Source organism: Maylandia zebra, linkage group LG4, assembly GCF_041146795.1.
Source record: "Maylandia zebra isolate NMK-2024a linkage group LG4, Mzebra_GT3a, whole genome shotgun sequence".
In the NCBI taxonomy this organism is placed as follows: domain Eukaryota; kingdom Metazoa; phylum Chordata; class Actinopteri; order Cichliformes; family Cichlidae; genus Maylandia; species Maylandia zebra.
The window spans coordinates 17321386-17338751 of NC_135170.1; the positions used below are offsets into that span (position 1 = coordinate 17321386).

Genomic DNA, 17366 nt, shown 5'->3' on the forward strand with positions numbered 1-17366 from the left:
TCTCACAAACAGTATTTCAGTCATAAAAGTAAATTACTACTCCACATGAATCCATTTTAATCATAGTATTTTTATTTGAAATACGATTTAACAAAGATATACAATGGCAGTTAACAAAATGGCATTCACAATATTTTAACACTCAAACACCATTAATATCCTTTTTGATCACTGTTATCGCCATATAAAAAAAAAACAAAAAACAGTTAGATTAATTTTGTTATGCTTCGTATCAAAACATTAAAAAACAAACAAACAAATCGAACACTTCCTGGGGGGAAACCAGACTCATCAGTCACTGTCTGCGTCATCACTGATGATCCCCTGCAGGTTGGCCCATTCTGACATTTTCCTGCGACCTCTGTGGGTATTGTTTTCCTGATCACTGTCTGATTCTGAGTTTAGAGTGCGCTGATATTCAGAGGACGGACAGTCCTGTTGTTTCTGACTTGCTGAGGCTCCCCTGCGTGTAGGTCGACCTTGGAAGAAACCATATTAAAGGTTCTGAATCGCAACATAACTGACGCTACTGTCTACACCACTTCAGTATTCACCACAAGATGAGCATTGTGCATTTCTCCACATAAGCAGGTAATAAACCAAAGCTACAAGGTCTAGGATTCCCATCTAAAAACAAGGAAACGTAAAACTATTCAAGATATTTTTGCAGTTGTTTGCGTATCTGCTCAAAAAATATAGATTTAAATTGTTATTAAAATCATCATTAAATCAGATTAACAATAAGCATAAACAACAATGTCAATTTGTTTTGCGTTAGTTGCATCCTTTGAATCATGGTGTCTACAGCGCTGTATTTGAAACAACTCTGAAGGAGTCATAGTATGACAAGAGAGCTGGTTACCTTGTGTGGTAATGATGTTGTTGACATCAAGAGCAGCCAGTTCTTGAGCTCGCTCTCTCTTCATTCTGACCTTTTTACATTTCTGAATAGTTGGCTGACCTGTGTGGAAGACAATAAGCTTTAAGTCATCAAACTGCGTAATGAAAAAAATTAAAAATTCAAACTGTCAACAATTAATTTTCATGTTTGTTCAATACGGAAACAACTTGGCTACCATGTGATGACCCTGCTGTTGAGGGAAAAAGCCAATGTTGTGACATTTCCTTAAAGCCTCAAAGCCTACGCAAATGTAACCACATAGACTACAAAATAAAACCAGATAGTTTCTATCTGCAGAATCACATGGACTCTAAAAATGTTTTAGAGTTAGAGTATATAAAAAAAAAGAAGTTCTGTTAAGACGATTTGCCCATGTGGTTCAATTCAAAAATGAGGTTTAGTTTTTTTCAGTTTATGGACCAAACCTGGGAACTTTTTATATGTTTCTAGAGATAGGGTGTTAACTTTTAGTTTTTTGTTTTGGGGCTCCTCTATCAAGCTCGAAGAAACCCCTGGCAGTGTTTGGTCAGTGGCTAACTTTAAGTATCTATGTGTGCTGTGATTAACGATTGATTGCTGGCAACTATATTAGATAAAACGGCTCACTGACAAATCATCTAATTAGCTAATACACTCAATGCATTTAGGCATGTAGACATGGTCAGGAAGATCTGCTGAAGTTCAAACTGAGCATCAGAATAGGGAAGAAACATGATTTAAATGACTTGTTGTTGGTGTCAGGTGGGCTGGTCTAAGTATTTCAGAAGCTGCTGATCTACTGGGATTTTCCTTCACAACCATCCATAAGGTTTCCAGAGAATTATCCGTGAAAGAGAAAATATCTAGACAGGAAATTCTTTGGGCGAAGAGGACTTATTGATATCAGAGGTCAGAGGAGAATGGCCCGATTGTTTCAAGTTGATAGGAAAACAACGGTAACTCATGGTTTCACTCTTTAGGGTTGGGTAATTGCTAAAGAATCTAAATCTGCAAATAAGCCAGAATGCATTTCTTCATTTTTATTTGACAAAAAAGGGTTCCTACTCACCATGTACACCAAGCTCTTCAAGCTCCTTCTTCAGAACAGCCACCTGGGAGCGGATGGAGCGGCAGTCCTCCAGCAGTTTCTTGTAATTTCTCCTCACGCCGCAGAGGGCAATGTAACGTTTGAGCCTCGCCACTGATTTGTCATCAGACTGCAGGATGAAGCCGAGGAAAAACAAGGTGTGAAAAGAAAAAGATATTTTTAATAGATCTTCATTACAGCCTCACATTATATAGTTTTCAGGGTTATCTCTCTTTTAGTCTAGTTTTGCAGATTTGATTGAAAGCAGCTAAATAAACACAACTATAAAACTTTACTCAGTATTGTGTTTAATTAAAGGATCAGATACATCCAGAAACAAAATAATTCAGGTTCTCCTTTGTAAGATATGAAAGAATGCTTCTGTTGTGTGCACCACCAAGTACAATACAGATTAAATGTGTGTTAAAGTTTAGTTTCGTCTGACTCTCACCTTTGGTTTTCTGGTGCTCTCATCTTTCTTCACACTCTTCTTCATCTTCTTTTTATCAGTCTTATTTTCTTTTTCATCTTCCAAAGAAGGTAGTGATGAATCTGAGTCTGGGTCACTGGTTTTCTTTTCCACTTTTGTATCTTCTGCAACACATCAGTAAATCATAACTTAAGTGGACTAGTACTTGTATAATGCTTTTCTATACTAATTGAGCAGTCAAAGTGCTTTCTTACCACAAAGCTCACTCACCCAATCATAAACAGTCGCTTTTTTCCTACCCCTAAGTGCTTTTAATCTAACGTTTACACACTCACACTCCAATAGATACACTTGGGACCACTCACGGTTCAGCATCTTGCACTGAACCCCACAATTCTGTACAAGCTGGGGAATGAACCACCATTTTTCCAATTAACAGACGATCCCAACTCAGAAACTCCACATATCAAGCAATTAAATATTGTGCCAACAAACGTAATAAATAATTTTTTTTTTTTTTGCATGATCACCTTTTTCACTGTCAGAAGACTCGTCACTCTTAATTTTGTCACTCGTTTCTGACTTGCAGTCTCCAACTGATTCGTTTTCTGCATCACTCAGTGGCGTTTTCCTTCCTTCATCTTCACTGCTGGTTCTTGTCTCGACGTTCTTTCTCACCATTTTCTTTGGACTGTCACTGCAGTTGCTTTCCTCACTGAGTTCCTCATCAGAAGACTCGTCACTGTCAATTTGACGATTTTCATTCCTCTTTTGTTGTGATTTTTTCACCTCTGGCTCTTCACCATCAGCTTGAGATTTGGCATTTTCTTCATCATTGCTGCTTTCTTCACTTTCTGTTTTGTTGTCCTCTTGAGCCTCAGATTCTGTCATTATTAACCCACAAAAGGACATAATTGTATAATTTACAAAGAAAATATATTTGAATTGCAATCTTGAAATGGTCAAATACACTTGCCTTTACTTCTAATAGTAAGTAAAAATACTGCATAACCATACAAATCGCTTAAGGCTCTTAATTCATGTTGGCTTGCCCAGTTTTGGCCTCCTGCTGGGTTACAAGTTAGCTAACTTACAATATGACCAAAAAGGAAGTTGATGCTGAAGGCAGACAATTTCGAATGAGATAGAAGAGTCAGTAGCCTAGATCTTTACTGAACACAAGCAGAGGTCTGTGTACCCATTTATCAAAGGATCATTTCTGTTTCCATGTTACATCATTTGTGCCATCATTTTGAAATAAATTGTAAAACAGGGTATTACAAGCTGGCTGCAGGGTATCCTTTCTGCAGGTCTGTAATCAGAACGCACTCGCAAGGTTTGGGTGCTTTAGTTGGACCAAACTGCATGTTAAAAAGCTTCATTTGCTAAACGATGTGCACAAACTGTATATGTCTATAGGCTTTCATTTCCCAGTGTTGTCCTTAGTTAAAATGAATTAGACACTACTGACCTACCTGATGATGAGCTTGAATGATTATTTCGTGATTTCTTTGCCCTGGATTCATCTTCACTCTCACTCATGACCTCATCATTTCCATTTTCTCTCTTCCTTTTGTTCTGGGGCTTCTTAGTCTCTGAGTCACTTTCATCATTATCCTATGAGGAAAATCAACAATTATAAAGATGATAACTATGGAACTAAAATGTAAATGTAAAAGACTGATAGACGATTATTTTATGTATTATATATACATAAATTCTGATCTGCCACAAAATTAAAACAACCTGCAAAACAACAGATAAATCCCTCTCATACTACCAACTATGAGACAGGACCTCTGTTACACAGGGCTATTCTGTTGCGTCTTGCACGTGGATGCTGGGATTGCTTTTGATCCTGTAGATTGCAGAAGTGATGCTCTCTGTATGGGCTTGTTTCAGTGCATATGGGTGCTTCCCAAAGGGTTGATTCTATTCTGGACGTCCGCTACATCGATGTGAACATGAAACGCGAGTCTGATTCTTCTGCCAAAGTGTGGGCAGGATCTTTTATATTTGCACACACATGATTTCATTTTGAATTTCACTGAATCCGTGTTTTTTGAATGTGGCACAGCTCAAAAATTAAGCAAATGCTTGATCATCTCTGCTTGATGGAATCAGGATATGAGGAGTTTGAAGGTAGCCAAGTTTGAGGGATTGTACTACTAGAGAAGGGCTCTGCAGTTGGAGAGAGCTGTTGCCATTGGGAGATGGAGTAATGTTTACATGAATGATAAATGTCAAAATAAAAGCCACATGAGGACCTAAGGTTTCTCAGCAGAAGTTTGCACTGTCTGTGAACGCTTTAATGATGTGGCTGATCAGTGTATATCATTATCTATACGGAAAAGCAAAAACAGGTACCTGCATTTTCATCAGTTCCTCTTGCACCACCTGTTTCATGAAAGTTTTTACTTCTGGACTTAATGAGTCACATTTGTTGTGTGCCTGATATCTCTTTTTTAAAATTCCCAAGGTCAGCGTGCTGGAATAAAACAGCAGAAAGATTACATCTGTGAGTGGCAGGAAGGCTCTCATTTACAGTAACTGCCACATTTGAGGTTTAGGCTTTTGAACACACTGAAAAATACATCTAAAAACGGGAACATCCTTCATAACAGCCTGGCACTAATCGATGCCTGCGAGAGAAGCTACTTGCACTTTTTGCAAAACTATAATATTTAGGTTTTAAAAACCCAAAATGTCACTGAAAGATCGATACGCTAGCATCAGAAAACGTCTCGAAGGAATGAAATCAATAATAAACAGAGAACTCGTTAATATAATACTTTTAAAATATGTCCCATCTTCTCAGTAGTAAATGGCACATTTGGGGTTGATTTTTACTTCTAGAACGGACAACATGCTGCTGGCTGGAGTATTCAAACAACTCAGCTACATTAACCGAATCGCATTGATTTCAGTTTAAGTAACCGAATGCTAACTAAAAACGTTAGGCCCATGTTGTTTATTGTTAGCACAAACACGTCTTTAATGCTTCCACTGTACCTTAGGTCTGCCTCGCCACGGAGTTGACCACACACGAACCTGCGGATACCTGCTGCCTCCTTCTCCGACACCATCCTAACACACGCTGGAAGATTCTTTTTGGCGGCGACTCCGGGACCTCCGCGCGTAATGGGAAGTGACGTCAGATACACCACGCCCCTTCAGTGTAGTAAACAATTGAGAGAACCACAAAAAAGTTTCGTACCAGTGTTGTGTTTTGTTAGTTTTATTTCTAAGTTTTATTTTTATATTTCATTTGGACTTTTTAAAAAAAATTCAGTTTATTTGCAGTTAGTTCCTGGAGTGTTTTTGCTCGTTTCAGTTTAGTTATTGTTTCGAAAATGTTTAGTTTTATATAGTTTTTATTAGTTTCTATGTTAGTTTTTGTCTCTAGTATTAGCTGTTTTAGGGCATAGGCTAGAGCAAAGTTTTAGTAAAATCACTACAGATATTACCACAGAAACAGAAATTTCTTAAATCAGCTGACCCCCAGTCTTGCAGCTATCCAGAGTCTCAGCATGTTCATCAAATCCTCAGATTTTACCAGATTAACAAATACTACAACTAATTAACTCCATTTTTAAATTAATTTTATTCTATTTAATTTTCCAGCATCATAAAACAGTTTGTTAGTTTAAAAAAAAACATTTATCCTTGTTTCCTATATGTGATGAATGTGCTGTAGTTCTATCTTAATGTAAGATAAAAAACAAAACAGCTGTAATAAGGCATACAATCCTTAGTTTGTTGACCATGGCAATATGAAATGTATATGTAACCAATTTTGTTGAATCATGTCTTTCAGTTTTTATTCAGTTAGTTTTCAGGTTTTTCTTTTTGTTAATTATCGTCTCTCTTTTCTTGTCTATGTGTGGAGCTGTTTGCATATTGTTGGGAAGGACAATACTAAATACTGGGGGCTGCTAATAGCTAATAAAATTTGTACTTTCCATTATAATTTCACTTTATTCTAATACCAAATATATCCCAAATACTTAGTAATAGAAGGCACTAGATAATAAGATAATTTTAATTTATAAAAGCAAATAATAATGAATTATCTAAAAGATTTCCCCCCCCCTTTTTTCATTTTTTTCTCTTTATATGAGAGTTAACTGGAGCTGTTTCTGCATTGTTTTCAATACAGTAATGACCAGTCAGACTGTACTGGTGTTTTTAAAACTAGAAATAGAAAACCTTAGAGATGTTCCACAGATGTAGTAAAGGAGGACCTAAAGAGGGGACATTGTAACACTGGAAGTGAGCAGCCCAAAGAAGATGATGATCACCCACCCAATGAGGCCATTGCCCAAATGAGAGAAAGAGATTCACTCTGAAACTAATATGTTTGGCTTTTGCACATATGTTTAATTAAAGTCAGCATGGTAGTTTTTATGTAATATTACAGAAAGAACATGTTATAAGAAAGTCTGTTTTGTAAAGTATCTTAGAAATAAAAGGGGCAAAAAACCCAAAAAACAGTCCAAACTAGATTTCAGTCATTTATTGAAATATTTCCATGACAACTATTGGACGGAAATTACATTAGTGCATATTTCAAGATTATTTTATAAAAGATCTGAGTTACATATTGCTCTCATTCAGATTTTCCAGTATTCAGAGTGATTAGGGTTACACACTAGTGAAGATTAGAAAGACAATCCTCTCCCTGAGAGAACAAAAAATACAACCCAGTACACACACCACTTTTGTCATCACTATATGGCCAAAGAAAAACAACATAAAAGAAACAAAAAAACCCCAAAATTCTGTAGTTTAGTTTAAGACAGAAGAAGTGAAAGTCTATGGCTCAGAACAAAATGCAAAATCCAAGAAATGGTTTCGGTTCCTCTTGAAAACTTAAACTGAAATGTAAGCTTACAATTTATTCATTTACAGGAGTAAATTCAAATTTTGAGTGCAGAGAGAGTGCAACGTACCTTTTCTGAAATTAAAACTCGTTTGAGCACGAGTGAACACAAAGACTCAATACAAAAGTTAAATACCAAATAATAAATTAGGTTCATAAATTAATAAAAAAACATCTTGAAGCAACAGCTGTAATAACATAAATAAAGAAAACTGAGCTTCTCATCATCTACAAGCCTCCCCTCCACACCAAAAAAAAAAAAAAAAAAAAAGGCTACTGTGTCTTATTCCAGTGTTGCAATATCTAGGCTCAACTTCACCGTCCTCTGTCCATCAATGTTCGGCAGCATCTCACTCCAGAGGAGAAAGGGGAATAAAGTTTCACAGCCTGCATAAACTGACACAGTGTTTCCTACAAGTCACACACAGAAAAGGCTGCCTGTGCATGTCATTAAAACCCACATGGACATTAGGTTGTCTGCTCTAAGATAAAGATGGGAGGACATTGGGTTTTGAGGACTATTCAGTAGCTTGCAGGAGGTTCATTAACCTCTGAAAAGTAATGTCTACGCCAGTATCAGTACCAGTATTTCCCATCGAAAGACTGTACACACGTTGTTTTCATGTAAACAAATGCATTTTCCTTTCCACGCACACTCAGACCTAAATTTACAAATCAGTCATCAGCCAACATTTCTGAAAAGTCTGAGGACATTTAATGAAATTACGTACCAAACTATTGCTGTCATCGAAGACGTGTTTTTCATTCCCTTAACATTCAAAAAACAAACAAACAAAAAAAATCCCAACAAAGTTTAAGTCCCTTTCTCCTGCTTTGTTTTGACATTTTTAGTCCTTATACACAGTTTGCTGACCGTGGCCTCTTTCATCATGCATTATGTGTCTCCGTACGTGGATCCGTCGTACTCGTCTATCCCCTCCCACGGCACCCTCTTCCTCTGACTGACCAGCTCCCAGCGATGAACCGGAGCCTCTTGAATCTAAAAGGTGCAAGCCTCCTGGTCCAGATCCTCTGTTGTTCTCATAGATGAGGATATTGAGGGTTTCTTCAAATATTCGGGCTTCGGGAAACTCAACCTAGAAGCACAGGTGTTTGGGAAAGGTCACTGAATATTTATTTGCTCTGTACAGCAACCTGAAAATGTGCTTATTTGTAATAAGCATATGTTCAGGGCATAAGCCCAATATAAGGTGTTGGTACAGGAATAAGTTTAAAAAACATAATTGCATATCACTGTCATCCAACCACATGCTTCCTGCCTCTTAACGTAGAAAGCTCAATAACTGACTCCAGTGGGAGGGTTTTCTCTTCTTTGGATTTACTGTAGGTTAATTAAAAGGCTGCCATCATTACCAGACAGCAAGTAAGTGTATTTCTCAAAAATGTTGATCAAATGCTTTAATATTTATTAAACAATGCTTACTTTGGTCTGCTTCTTCTCTGTAGCATAGACAATGGAAGTGCAGCACACTTCAGCAATCTTGCGGCCTTCGCCATAAAAAGACCAGCAGCAGATCTCATCCCCCAGCACGTCTTTGACAAACAGGACGCGGCCATTAAATCGCAGCACGAGTTTGTCGAACAGTTCAATGTTCTTCAGCAGGTTATCGTCAGAGTTGCTGGACACAGCAGAGCAAGAAAAAGTAAGCATCTATGAACTTTGTGGATTCATTATCATTTTAAAAATCCAAAGATCTTACCTGGTGTATGAGTATTTGTTGTTTCCTCTGTTGTTCTGCAACTTTACTACTGGCTAAAAGAGCAAGAAAGAGCAATATTATATTAATAAGAGGGTACGTTTAATACAACCTAAAACGAGACAAACACTTAAACTGTCTCTTTCTAGTTAACAGTAAGTGAGGAGCCTTAAACCAAAGGGGTCATTTCAGTAGAAAACACACTGCTGGTGAACAACACAATAACAACAAAAATATAAGTGCAAGCATCTAGTGCAGGGGTCAGCAACATCTAAAATGAAGATAACACTGTATATATTGTTTTTACCTTTATGCTTTGTGTGAACAACTAAGGTGTGTTGCTTATGAAATCCATGAAGTGCTACAGAGAAAATTACATTTTATTTATGTAATTAACACATTTTGAACTCTTAAAGAAATATAACAAAAGGAAAGACACCCAGCTGAACTAAAATGATCCATGTAGCAAACAAAAACTGTTGTGAGCCGCCCCCCTTATATCACCTTTGGGCTTTTGGAGCCTTGACCTGACTTTTAAAAAAAATAATTGGAAAAAAAGCACTATGCTGCTGAAAAATGAAAAATACTGCCTAAATATGTATTTTGCCAGGTTAATGTGTGTGGCCGGGTGCGGTCTGCAGCACTGCTGCAGGGGAGGCGGATGCACCTGAGTGGCACCCGCAATCACGCCTCGCCGCCTTAACGTCTGTGTTATCTATGCTGTTGTTGGTATATGTCGGGCTGTGAAAAGCTACAGCCGGCTGTGTGCGTACAGCAACCGTTTTGCGAAAAGTGGTCAATAAAGAGATGCTGAAAAGCGTGTTCATGCAAACATCGTCGGGTCTGCCGTGATATGTTTACAATGGGACTTCTGCTCCTGAACCTCTGCACACAGCGTATGCAAATCGGGGCTGTACTTTCAGCTTTACGCAGGACTGTAAGCTGCCATCTGTGAGGCGTGAGCGGTGTTTGTTTTTAACATAGTTCACGGTGGAGAATAGCTGCTGACAATGTGGATCTGAAGATCGATAACTGGCCTACCTGGGGTTGAAAGTCTCGATAAATGCACGGCGTTTCTGCGGGTATACCGGCTTCCGCGAGTGTGACGCTTATTTTGAGCAATGAAAAAAATAATAAAATTTTATTTTATTTTTATATTTCAATGTCACAATAATCTTCCAATTTAGAACTACAAGTTAAAAAAAACAAAAACTAACATAAATAGAATACACTTCAAATTTATTTCCCCAAACCACCCGGAGCCGCACTATAAGGACTAAAGAGCCGGAGCCGCAGGTTGCCGACCCCTGATCTAGTGCTACACAATCAATTTCCTACAAACGTATTGTGAAAGTTTCTGGACACAGAAAAGCTTAAGGGCTTTTATTTTGAAACTCACAAAGGAAATGCTGAGTTTCTATTGACAAGGTAATGCTGTAATTTGTGAAATGGGAACCACACTCTTTACACAGATGTTTTAAGAAAAACAGGTCCGTCTGTAATATAAGAGTGCTTCAGATAAAGCCCTGCTACCTTCTTTAGTTGAGAAAAATAAAAGCTCTTTTTTCAAGTACCAGCAGTGTCTGCTGGAGCCTGTAACAATCTCAGCTTTTTTTCTTATTCACCAAAGTAATACAATACTATACTGGGCCCCACCTCTTGATTTTCTTCTGAAATATTTTCTCTCCTAGATAATCCACAATCAACAGTCTGTTGTATTGTTGAAAAGTGGAAGCATTTAGAAACCACAGCAGCTCAGCCATGAAGTGTTAGACCACGTAAAGTTTCAGAGCGGAGGTTGCCGAATGCTAAGGTGTATAGTGAGTAAAAACTGGAGAGCTCAAAACCTCCTCTGGGATTAACATCAGCACAAAAACTGTGCCAACCTGTGTCTGGAGCTTCATAGCATGGGTTTCCAGGGTCGTGCAGCTCCTGTAGGTTTAATGTAGCACAGTGCTTACAACTTATACTTACAAGCATTTTAAGCTTGAATATAATTACTGTTGTGTTTTGTTTTTTTGATCAATATTTTTCTCTTGTGCATCTTTTTCCATCTCCTGGCAGGGCTCTAGAGTGCGACTAATTTGGTCACAAATGCAACCACATTTTTCAATGGTGCAACTAAAAAAAAAAAAATCTTTGGTCGCACCAGTACGACTCTCCGTGTGGTCATCAACAGACACACATTATGCCCCTATTGGACTAAACCAATCCAGAATCAGAGATAGTAAGGGGCGGAACCTCTCTGATTGGCCGTGGTCCAGTTGAAAGTGCAGTTGGAAGAGGGAGGTGAGTAGCTTGAATAAAGCGATATTGATTCATTAAATCCTGAATCGACTTTTAAATATAACTGTGTTTTGCCAGAAATGCCAGATTCTCAGATTAAAGCTCACAAAACTATTTCAACAACCACCAAACAGTAGATGAAAGCAGGTACACGGATTCCACACAAAGACGTAAACACAGAGCGGACCCGACGCATCAGAATCAGTTTTCTCTTTCTCACCCGCACGTAGACGGACACGCTGTCAGAGCTCAGCGATTCTGATGCGTCGGGTCCGCTCTGTGTTTACGTCTTTTTGCGCTGATTCTGAGCTGCAGGTTTTGTCTCCCTCCAACCAAAATTCACCGAGCCAGCAGCAAAAGAAGCAGCAAACTACGCTTCACATTTGATAAATGTCGTCATGAATTCCCTCTGACTTTTGCCGTTTTGCTTCCACCACGATAAAAATCACACTTCATGCACAGCTCTCTCTCTCTGTGTACTTCAAAAACAGTTTCCCGTCTCAAATCTCTGTTTTCTGCATTATTCATTGGCTTATTACCCACCAGTCTACCATTTTTTTTTATTTTTTTTTAAAAAAAAAACAGCGGCCACTGTCTTTTTCTCTTCTTTTTTTTTTTTTACTTAAATGACCTCGGACAAGAAAGCTGCTGTTCAATACTGAAGAAACTTTTTAAAATTATGCAAAATTGCAGAATATTTTGAAGGTTATCTGCTATAAAAAGCCAGGCCAGAAAAATCTCCTTCATGTTTTTCTGTGTTTTATTCTCAGTTACTTTGACACAAAGGCTTCAGCTGTGATGTTCACAATTCTGATGAAGTCTCACATCTATCAGTACTGATAAATGATCAGAATTATAATATTTCTGACGTCTGAGGCAAAATTGAATCAAATCAGGACTTTGAGAACCGGAATCGAATGGATTACAGAAATCAGTGATGATACCCAGCCCTAGTGAGTAGCCTAAACCCGACAGAAGTGGATGTAGCTGTGGGTAATAAGAAAAGATGAAAAGAACTATTGATAACTTTTTTGTTAAGTTAAGGCCTGATCAGTCTGAAATTCACAGCCAGTGCTCTGACACAGAGCCATCAATCTTTGAACGTTGAAAAAGCACAGTGTATCCAGAAAACACATTATGTGCTGCAATAAATGCACTGCCCAAATGTTCCCTCTCCTCACTGCCTTTCAGCAGCAGGCAGCAGCAAACAGGTCGTCAGAGGAGGCCGATGTGATGATTAAGTTTAACATTTTCTACAATATTGCCAAAACACTTTAAGCACAAGATTGTTAGTTAATCATTTACAAATGAATATTGTCTGTATGGACTGCAATTCCCCCCCCAAAAAAGTGCACATGTAAAACTGCGGTGTTAAGCGATGCGGTTGAAAAATTTGAGTGCGCCTAACCCAACCGTGTGCCCATGGCAAACAGTTAGTCTAGAGCCCTGTCCTGGGTACAGCATCAGTCACTAATATTAGGCATTTAAGAAATGTTTAAGAAAATGACTGATTCCAAAACATTAAATACTACATAACTATCTGCCAGCACTCAGCATCTCCAAATTGCATTCACAAACAGCTAGACAGTCATTACATATGCATCCAGCTTAGGGGCCAATTGATGAAGCTTGAATTAAATTTACCTTTCTACATGTAGCAATCATCCTCTGTTCTTCTTTGGCTGAGGTGATCATGGGTATGCGGCATACACTTTCAAAGACATCCTTTTGTTTCTGGAAGTAAAGAAAACATGTCAAAATTTGTACATGTTTCATTTTATTAAAGTCCACAAAAAAGATATCCACGTGTTTACCTGCATGACACCGAGGCAGTGTTGGACGAGTCCCTGGACCCGGTAGTACTGGGCCTCTTTTAGAACTTCATCTAGTTCTCTGTGGTCCTCCGGAAGTGGTACTGAGCCATCTCGAAGGAAGTTCAGAACCAGCTCAAAATGTCGACCAGATCTATCCAAAACTACCCACCCTGGAGCAAAACGGAGAGTAATTTCAGGAATTTTAATTCAGGTTATTATGCTTATATTATATTTACTGAGGTAGTCAAGAGGTCCCTTTAATGTGTTAGCATGACAGCTAACAAAGAGGATACAACATAATTCAATATTTACCAGCTTTGCTTTCAGAGTCAACGTTATTTTGGTGGGACTTTTAAAACAGTAGTATGGTTAATAAGGCATACTCTTGGGACTCTGACACATACAAAAATGTTTTAAAAATAAAACAAAACAAAACAAATATTCAGAATTCAGTGTTGGGTTTATATTAAATGACTACTGGAGTTAATTAAGACAAATGCGTTGCAAATGCGTACAATATGATGTACAATATGATGTACAAGCAATGATTTGTACATATTTGTTGCACCCATGCGCGCGCTTTTTCTCCCAGTATTCTGTGGGAGGGGCAAAAATTCCTGTTCTGATGTTGAAAGTTGCCAACCTCTGCACTAGGTGATCAAAACTGTAGAAGCAGCCATTCTTGTGAATTGTGGACAACCTCGTAGATGGAAAGATAGATGGATAGATATAGAAAGAGAGTATAGACATATACAAAAAAGGACTATCTCAGTAATAAATGGCCTTTTTTGGAATTTTGCAAATTTGCACATGATGTGAGTGATCGTTCATTTATTCATTATTTTGTTTTGGTTGTTATAAATGCTTACAAGATGAAAAGAACGACAACATGTGAACGCTGCAGAAGTGTAAACAACTTAAAGAAAATAAAACCTGACAGCTGTATTTACCAATAAGTGATGGATATGAGGTTAACCCATCAGTATTGTAAGGATTTTGGCTGAATTGGTGCAAAACTGAATGACTTCCAAAGTGTAAGACTTTCTGTTCAAGCCCATTTTTTTAGGTCTCCTCACGTAAAATAAACCCTACACCTTCTATACAGTGCAAGTCTTGGTGACAGGATACTGCAACAGCCGTTTGACACAACTTCCGTTTTAGATTCTGCTTAGAGAATACACAGTAACTGAGAGTTATCATTAAATTCTGGAAATAAGTATAACTAGGGATGGGTATCGAAACCCGGTTCTTGTTGGCATTTTTGCAAACGATTCCCTTATTGATTCCAGTCGCCCCGAATGACGTCACCACGTTGCGGAGCTTCATTTACCTGGCAGGAAACGTGGCGCCTAAGCGGCTCAAAAGTTTGGTTATACTTTACGAGAACGGATGACAACAGGGCAACACGCAATACTTGCAAAGTAGAGATTTCATTTAAGGGAGGAAACACTATGAATATGCAAAAGCATTTTCTCACAAAACACACGATAACCTTAAATGAATGTCGTGTTTTTAATTCCGCTCTGGACTCGTGAATCTCAACCCAGCAGCAGCGGTAACGTTTGCACGTCCTCTCCCGTTAATGCAGCAGGTAAATGATCAACTAACAGTGCATATTATGTTAGCGCAATCTGGACATTACTGGATATTCTTGTGTAATTGCTACAGAATAATTTATGGTATACTTTGTTATTGCTACAGAAGAATATTTATTTTATTATTTTACATTTACATTTTTTTCCTGGGGACCCTGTGACACCCCATTGAAGAGCTGTAGGCTGTGGATCTCTTAAGATCTCACTGTTGGGTTTGTAAGGCCATGTTACTCCTAAATTTCTATCTTCTTCAAAAAGAAGTTATGAAACAAAGTTCTAAGCTAATCGACCTTAGTGTTCTCCTTTTTTTTTTAAAAATAAGAATCAATAAGAGAATCGATAAAGAATCAAACTGTTAAACAGAATCGAAAACTGAATCGTAATCGTGAAAATCTTATCTATTCACATCCCTAAGTATAACTGCATAAAACCTTGCCTCAAACTCTCAACATCATGTTAAAACTCCTGATATCAACAACACAGTCTTCAAAATCTTAGTGCTCACCAAAGAGATACATCCACCCACCTTCTGAGTCTATGGTAACATCAGTTTCTCCATTGCACATGCTCCGCAGCAGGCTGTCTTCCTTGCTTAATGTCTGGATGGTTGTATAATGCAATGAGCCACCAACATTTAACTTGATGTACTTGCTCCCCAGCAGACCCTGGTTCCTGTGCTCATCTGTGTGAAGGCAGGCAGGCTGGGAAACAGCGGACTGGGCAGAGTCGGCAGCATGACTGCCGACTGAAGCCTCAGCAGACATGGGGTTGAAGGGTCACTTTCTGACTGAAATACACAAGAGTCTTATATTATTTATGCCACTGCTGATAATTATCCTATTTCAGCTGCTTCTTAACTGAGAGTAACATAATAGCTCTTAGACTTTAGGAGAATAGCTTTGTATCTGAGCTACTTTCTGCTTTCTTTCTTCTTTCTGCTCTGTAGCTGATGTTATGATTATCTGTGTCTATAGAAGCCACATATAATGACGAATATAAAAAAAAATTCAAGTCAGAACAAAGTGCACTGGGAAATGGAGTAAGTGCTCATGAGGGTGTGAGCATAAGTAAAATAGATAGACCTATTAACTTAACAGGGTTATTATAGTTTTATATTTTCAAATTACTTTTCATTTAGTTTTAATCTTCGAAAAAATTGTATTAGTCTGTTTGACATCTTTTTAAGTAATATTGTATTTAGAGTAAATGCCAGATGCAACATTTAAGAAAATAAAAATATTAGAATAAAAACACATTGTTTTTTTCAAAGCAGTGTGGGTGAAAGTAGTGTTTTTTGTTCGTTTGTTTTTTAATCTTTTTTTTTTTTTTTTTTTTAAATCTACTTAACTAAAATATTCCTTTCCTCATATCTAGTTTTAGTGAACTATAATAACCTTAATCATTAATCACGGTGGGGAATCTAAAAAGAGTTTCAGCTGATCTTTGTGTTACTATGACATTAATACACCGTGTGGGTGTTTAGATTTCTTTCTTTCTTTTTTTTTTTTTAAGGGCCAAATTACAACTGTCACCAAACCTCTAAACCTGTACTAAAATCACATCATTTTCTCAGCCACATCCACTTTGTTTATTGTAATGATTGATTTTGAACATCTATCAGGACAAAACATTAGGATTAAATGACCATTTTTTCCCCAAACAGCAAACTGATTCAGACTAGCCCTTTTTACATAAAGCCCTGAGGCGTTACTGACAGCCATTGATTAGACAACATAAACACTTTCAGTCACATGAGGCACCTCAAATGACACCCCTGACTGACGTCTACTGTAATATGACAGCTGCTGACATATCGGACTATTAAACTGAAATTACACTGAGCTAGCTCATAATAAACTGTACTTACCACACTGAACATCCAAAGGTGTTAAGAGAGTGAACCTATCTAAGCTAACAAAACTAAAAATATAGCTTTAATTAGCCAGCAATCGTTAATCAACTAGCTAGCTTCTGTAAAGAGGCCAGGTGAATTTACGGCGCAGCTAACATCTGACGCCTCATTTTAATCGCACAGCTAAAGGAACGAGGCTAACAGCAGCTAGTCTACTCCGTCACGCTTTAAGCTACTAATGCTCATTTGCTCTGTACCGCTTAGTGACCAAGAACGCGAATTCCACATCCACTCCAATTTCACTGTTGGGCACAAAACTGCAGCTAGTATGATAAGCTAAATAGGTCAGTCGGAAGCGAAACTAGACATCTTCTTCCGCTATTTTCTTCTTCTACTTTTAACCGATCTTTGAATCGAATGACTGCCACCTATCGAGCAAGTGGTTAGTGCTTACACTAACTTGTTGTAATAGACTACCACACATTCATATTATTCTCTTTTTAACAGAACAACAGAATTTCTCTAAAAATATATTGAAATTACTATTTCTTTCGGGACCGGTGAGCGTCTCTGTTATAGCTGAGCCTTAGGCCGTGTATACACTGCCATCTACTGGTCACAGTGAGGAACTGCAACAATACAATATCCGTTCTGTTGTTTGCTCTTCGATGAGTTTTGAACAAAGACATGGTAGTGGGTTTAGGTTAATAAAAGTGATTCTAAACTGCCTGTAAGTGTTTGGTTAGTGGATGGAATGATTGTTTTAAAGATGTCTGTATTAATCTCTTTAACCTGGGCCAGTGACCAGCATTTGTTACACTG

The 17366-nt window shown here is 37.9% G+C and overlaps 2 protein-coding genes across 4 annotated transcripts; both read right to left on the reverse strand.

Moving 5' to 3' along the window:
• Positions 1-50: 50 nt before the first annotated feature.
• On the reverse strand, positions 51-5567 carry hirip3 (HIRA interacting protein 3). Of its 2 annotated transcripts, none has more exons than XM_004573697.3 (8): positions 5410-5567; positions 4765-4885; positions 3873-4014; positions 2928-3281; positions 2419-2558; positions 1950-2097; positions 863-961; positions 51-479 (listed from the first exon to the last, which is right to left on the reverse strand). In XM_004573697.3, exons 1-8 carry the CDS (start codon positions 5481-5483, stop codon positions 292-294), a joined length of 1266 nt encoding a protein of 421 aa, XP_004573754.3. In that variant the 5' UTR covers positions 5484-5567; the 3' UTR covers positions 51-291. The 2 variants fall into 2 exon arrangements, with proteins under 2 accessions (XP_004573754.3, XP_004573753.3); XM_004573696.3 differs by having other exon boundaries at positions 2419-2561.
• Positions 5568-6898: 1331 nt separating this feature from the next.
• On the reverse strand, positions 6899-17091 carry kctd13 (potassium channel tetramerization domain containing 13). Of its 2 annotated transcripts, none has more exons than XM_076883084.1 (7): positions 16560-17091; positions 15219-15475; positions 13098-13267; positions 12928-13017; positions 9001-9053; positions 8724-8919; positions 6899-8376 (listed from the first exon to the last, which is right to left on the reverse strand). In XM_076883084.1, exons 2-7 carry the CDS (start codon positions 15454-15456, stop codon positions 8128-8130), a joined length of 996 nt encoding a protein of 331 aa, XP_076739199.1. In that variant the 5' UTR covers positions 15457-15475; positions 16560-17091; the 3' UTR covers positions 6899-8127. The 2 variants fall into 2 exon arrangements, with proteins under 2 accessions (XP_076739199.1, XP_004573752.1); XM_004573695.5 differs by having other exon boundaries at positions 15219-15479; positions 16560-17083.
• Positions 17092-17366: the final 275 nt, after the last annotated feature.

Excerpts from the sequence above, each read along its gene's own strand:
- hirip3 (XM_004573696.3), bottom strand. The coding sequence starts at position 5,483 with ATGGTGTCGGAGAAGGAGGCAGCAGGTATCCGCAGGTTCGTGTGTGGT. Across the intron at positions 4,886-5,409 it reads CGTGGCGAGGCAGACCTAAG|CACGCTGACCTTGGGAATTT; the intron begins GTACAGTGGAAG and ends GTTTTATTCCAG. Across the intron at positions 2,562-2,927 it reads GTCTTCTGACAGTGAAAAAG|AAGATACAAAAGTGGAAAAG; the intron begins GTGATCATGCAA and ends GATGTGTTGCAG.
- kctd13 (XM_076883084.1), bottom strand. The coding sequence starts at position 15,456 with ATGTCTGCTGAGGCTTCAGTCGGCAGTCATGCTGCCGACTCTGCCCAG. Across the intron at positions 13,018-13,097 it reads ACTGCCTCGGTGTCATGCAG|AAACAAAAGGATGTCTTTGA; the intron begins GTAAACACGTGG and ends CTTTACTTCCAG. Across the intron at positions 9,054-12,927 it reads TGATTGCTACATGTAGAAAG|CCAGTAGTAAAGTTGCAGAA; the intron begins GTAAATTTAATT and ends TTGCTCTTTTAG.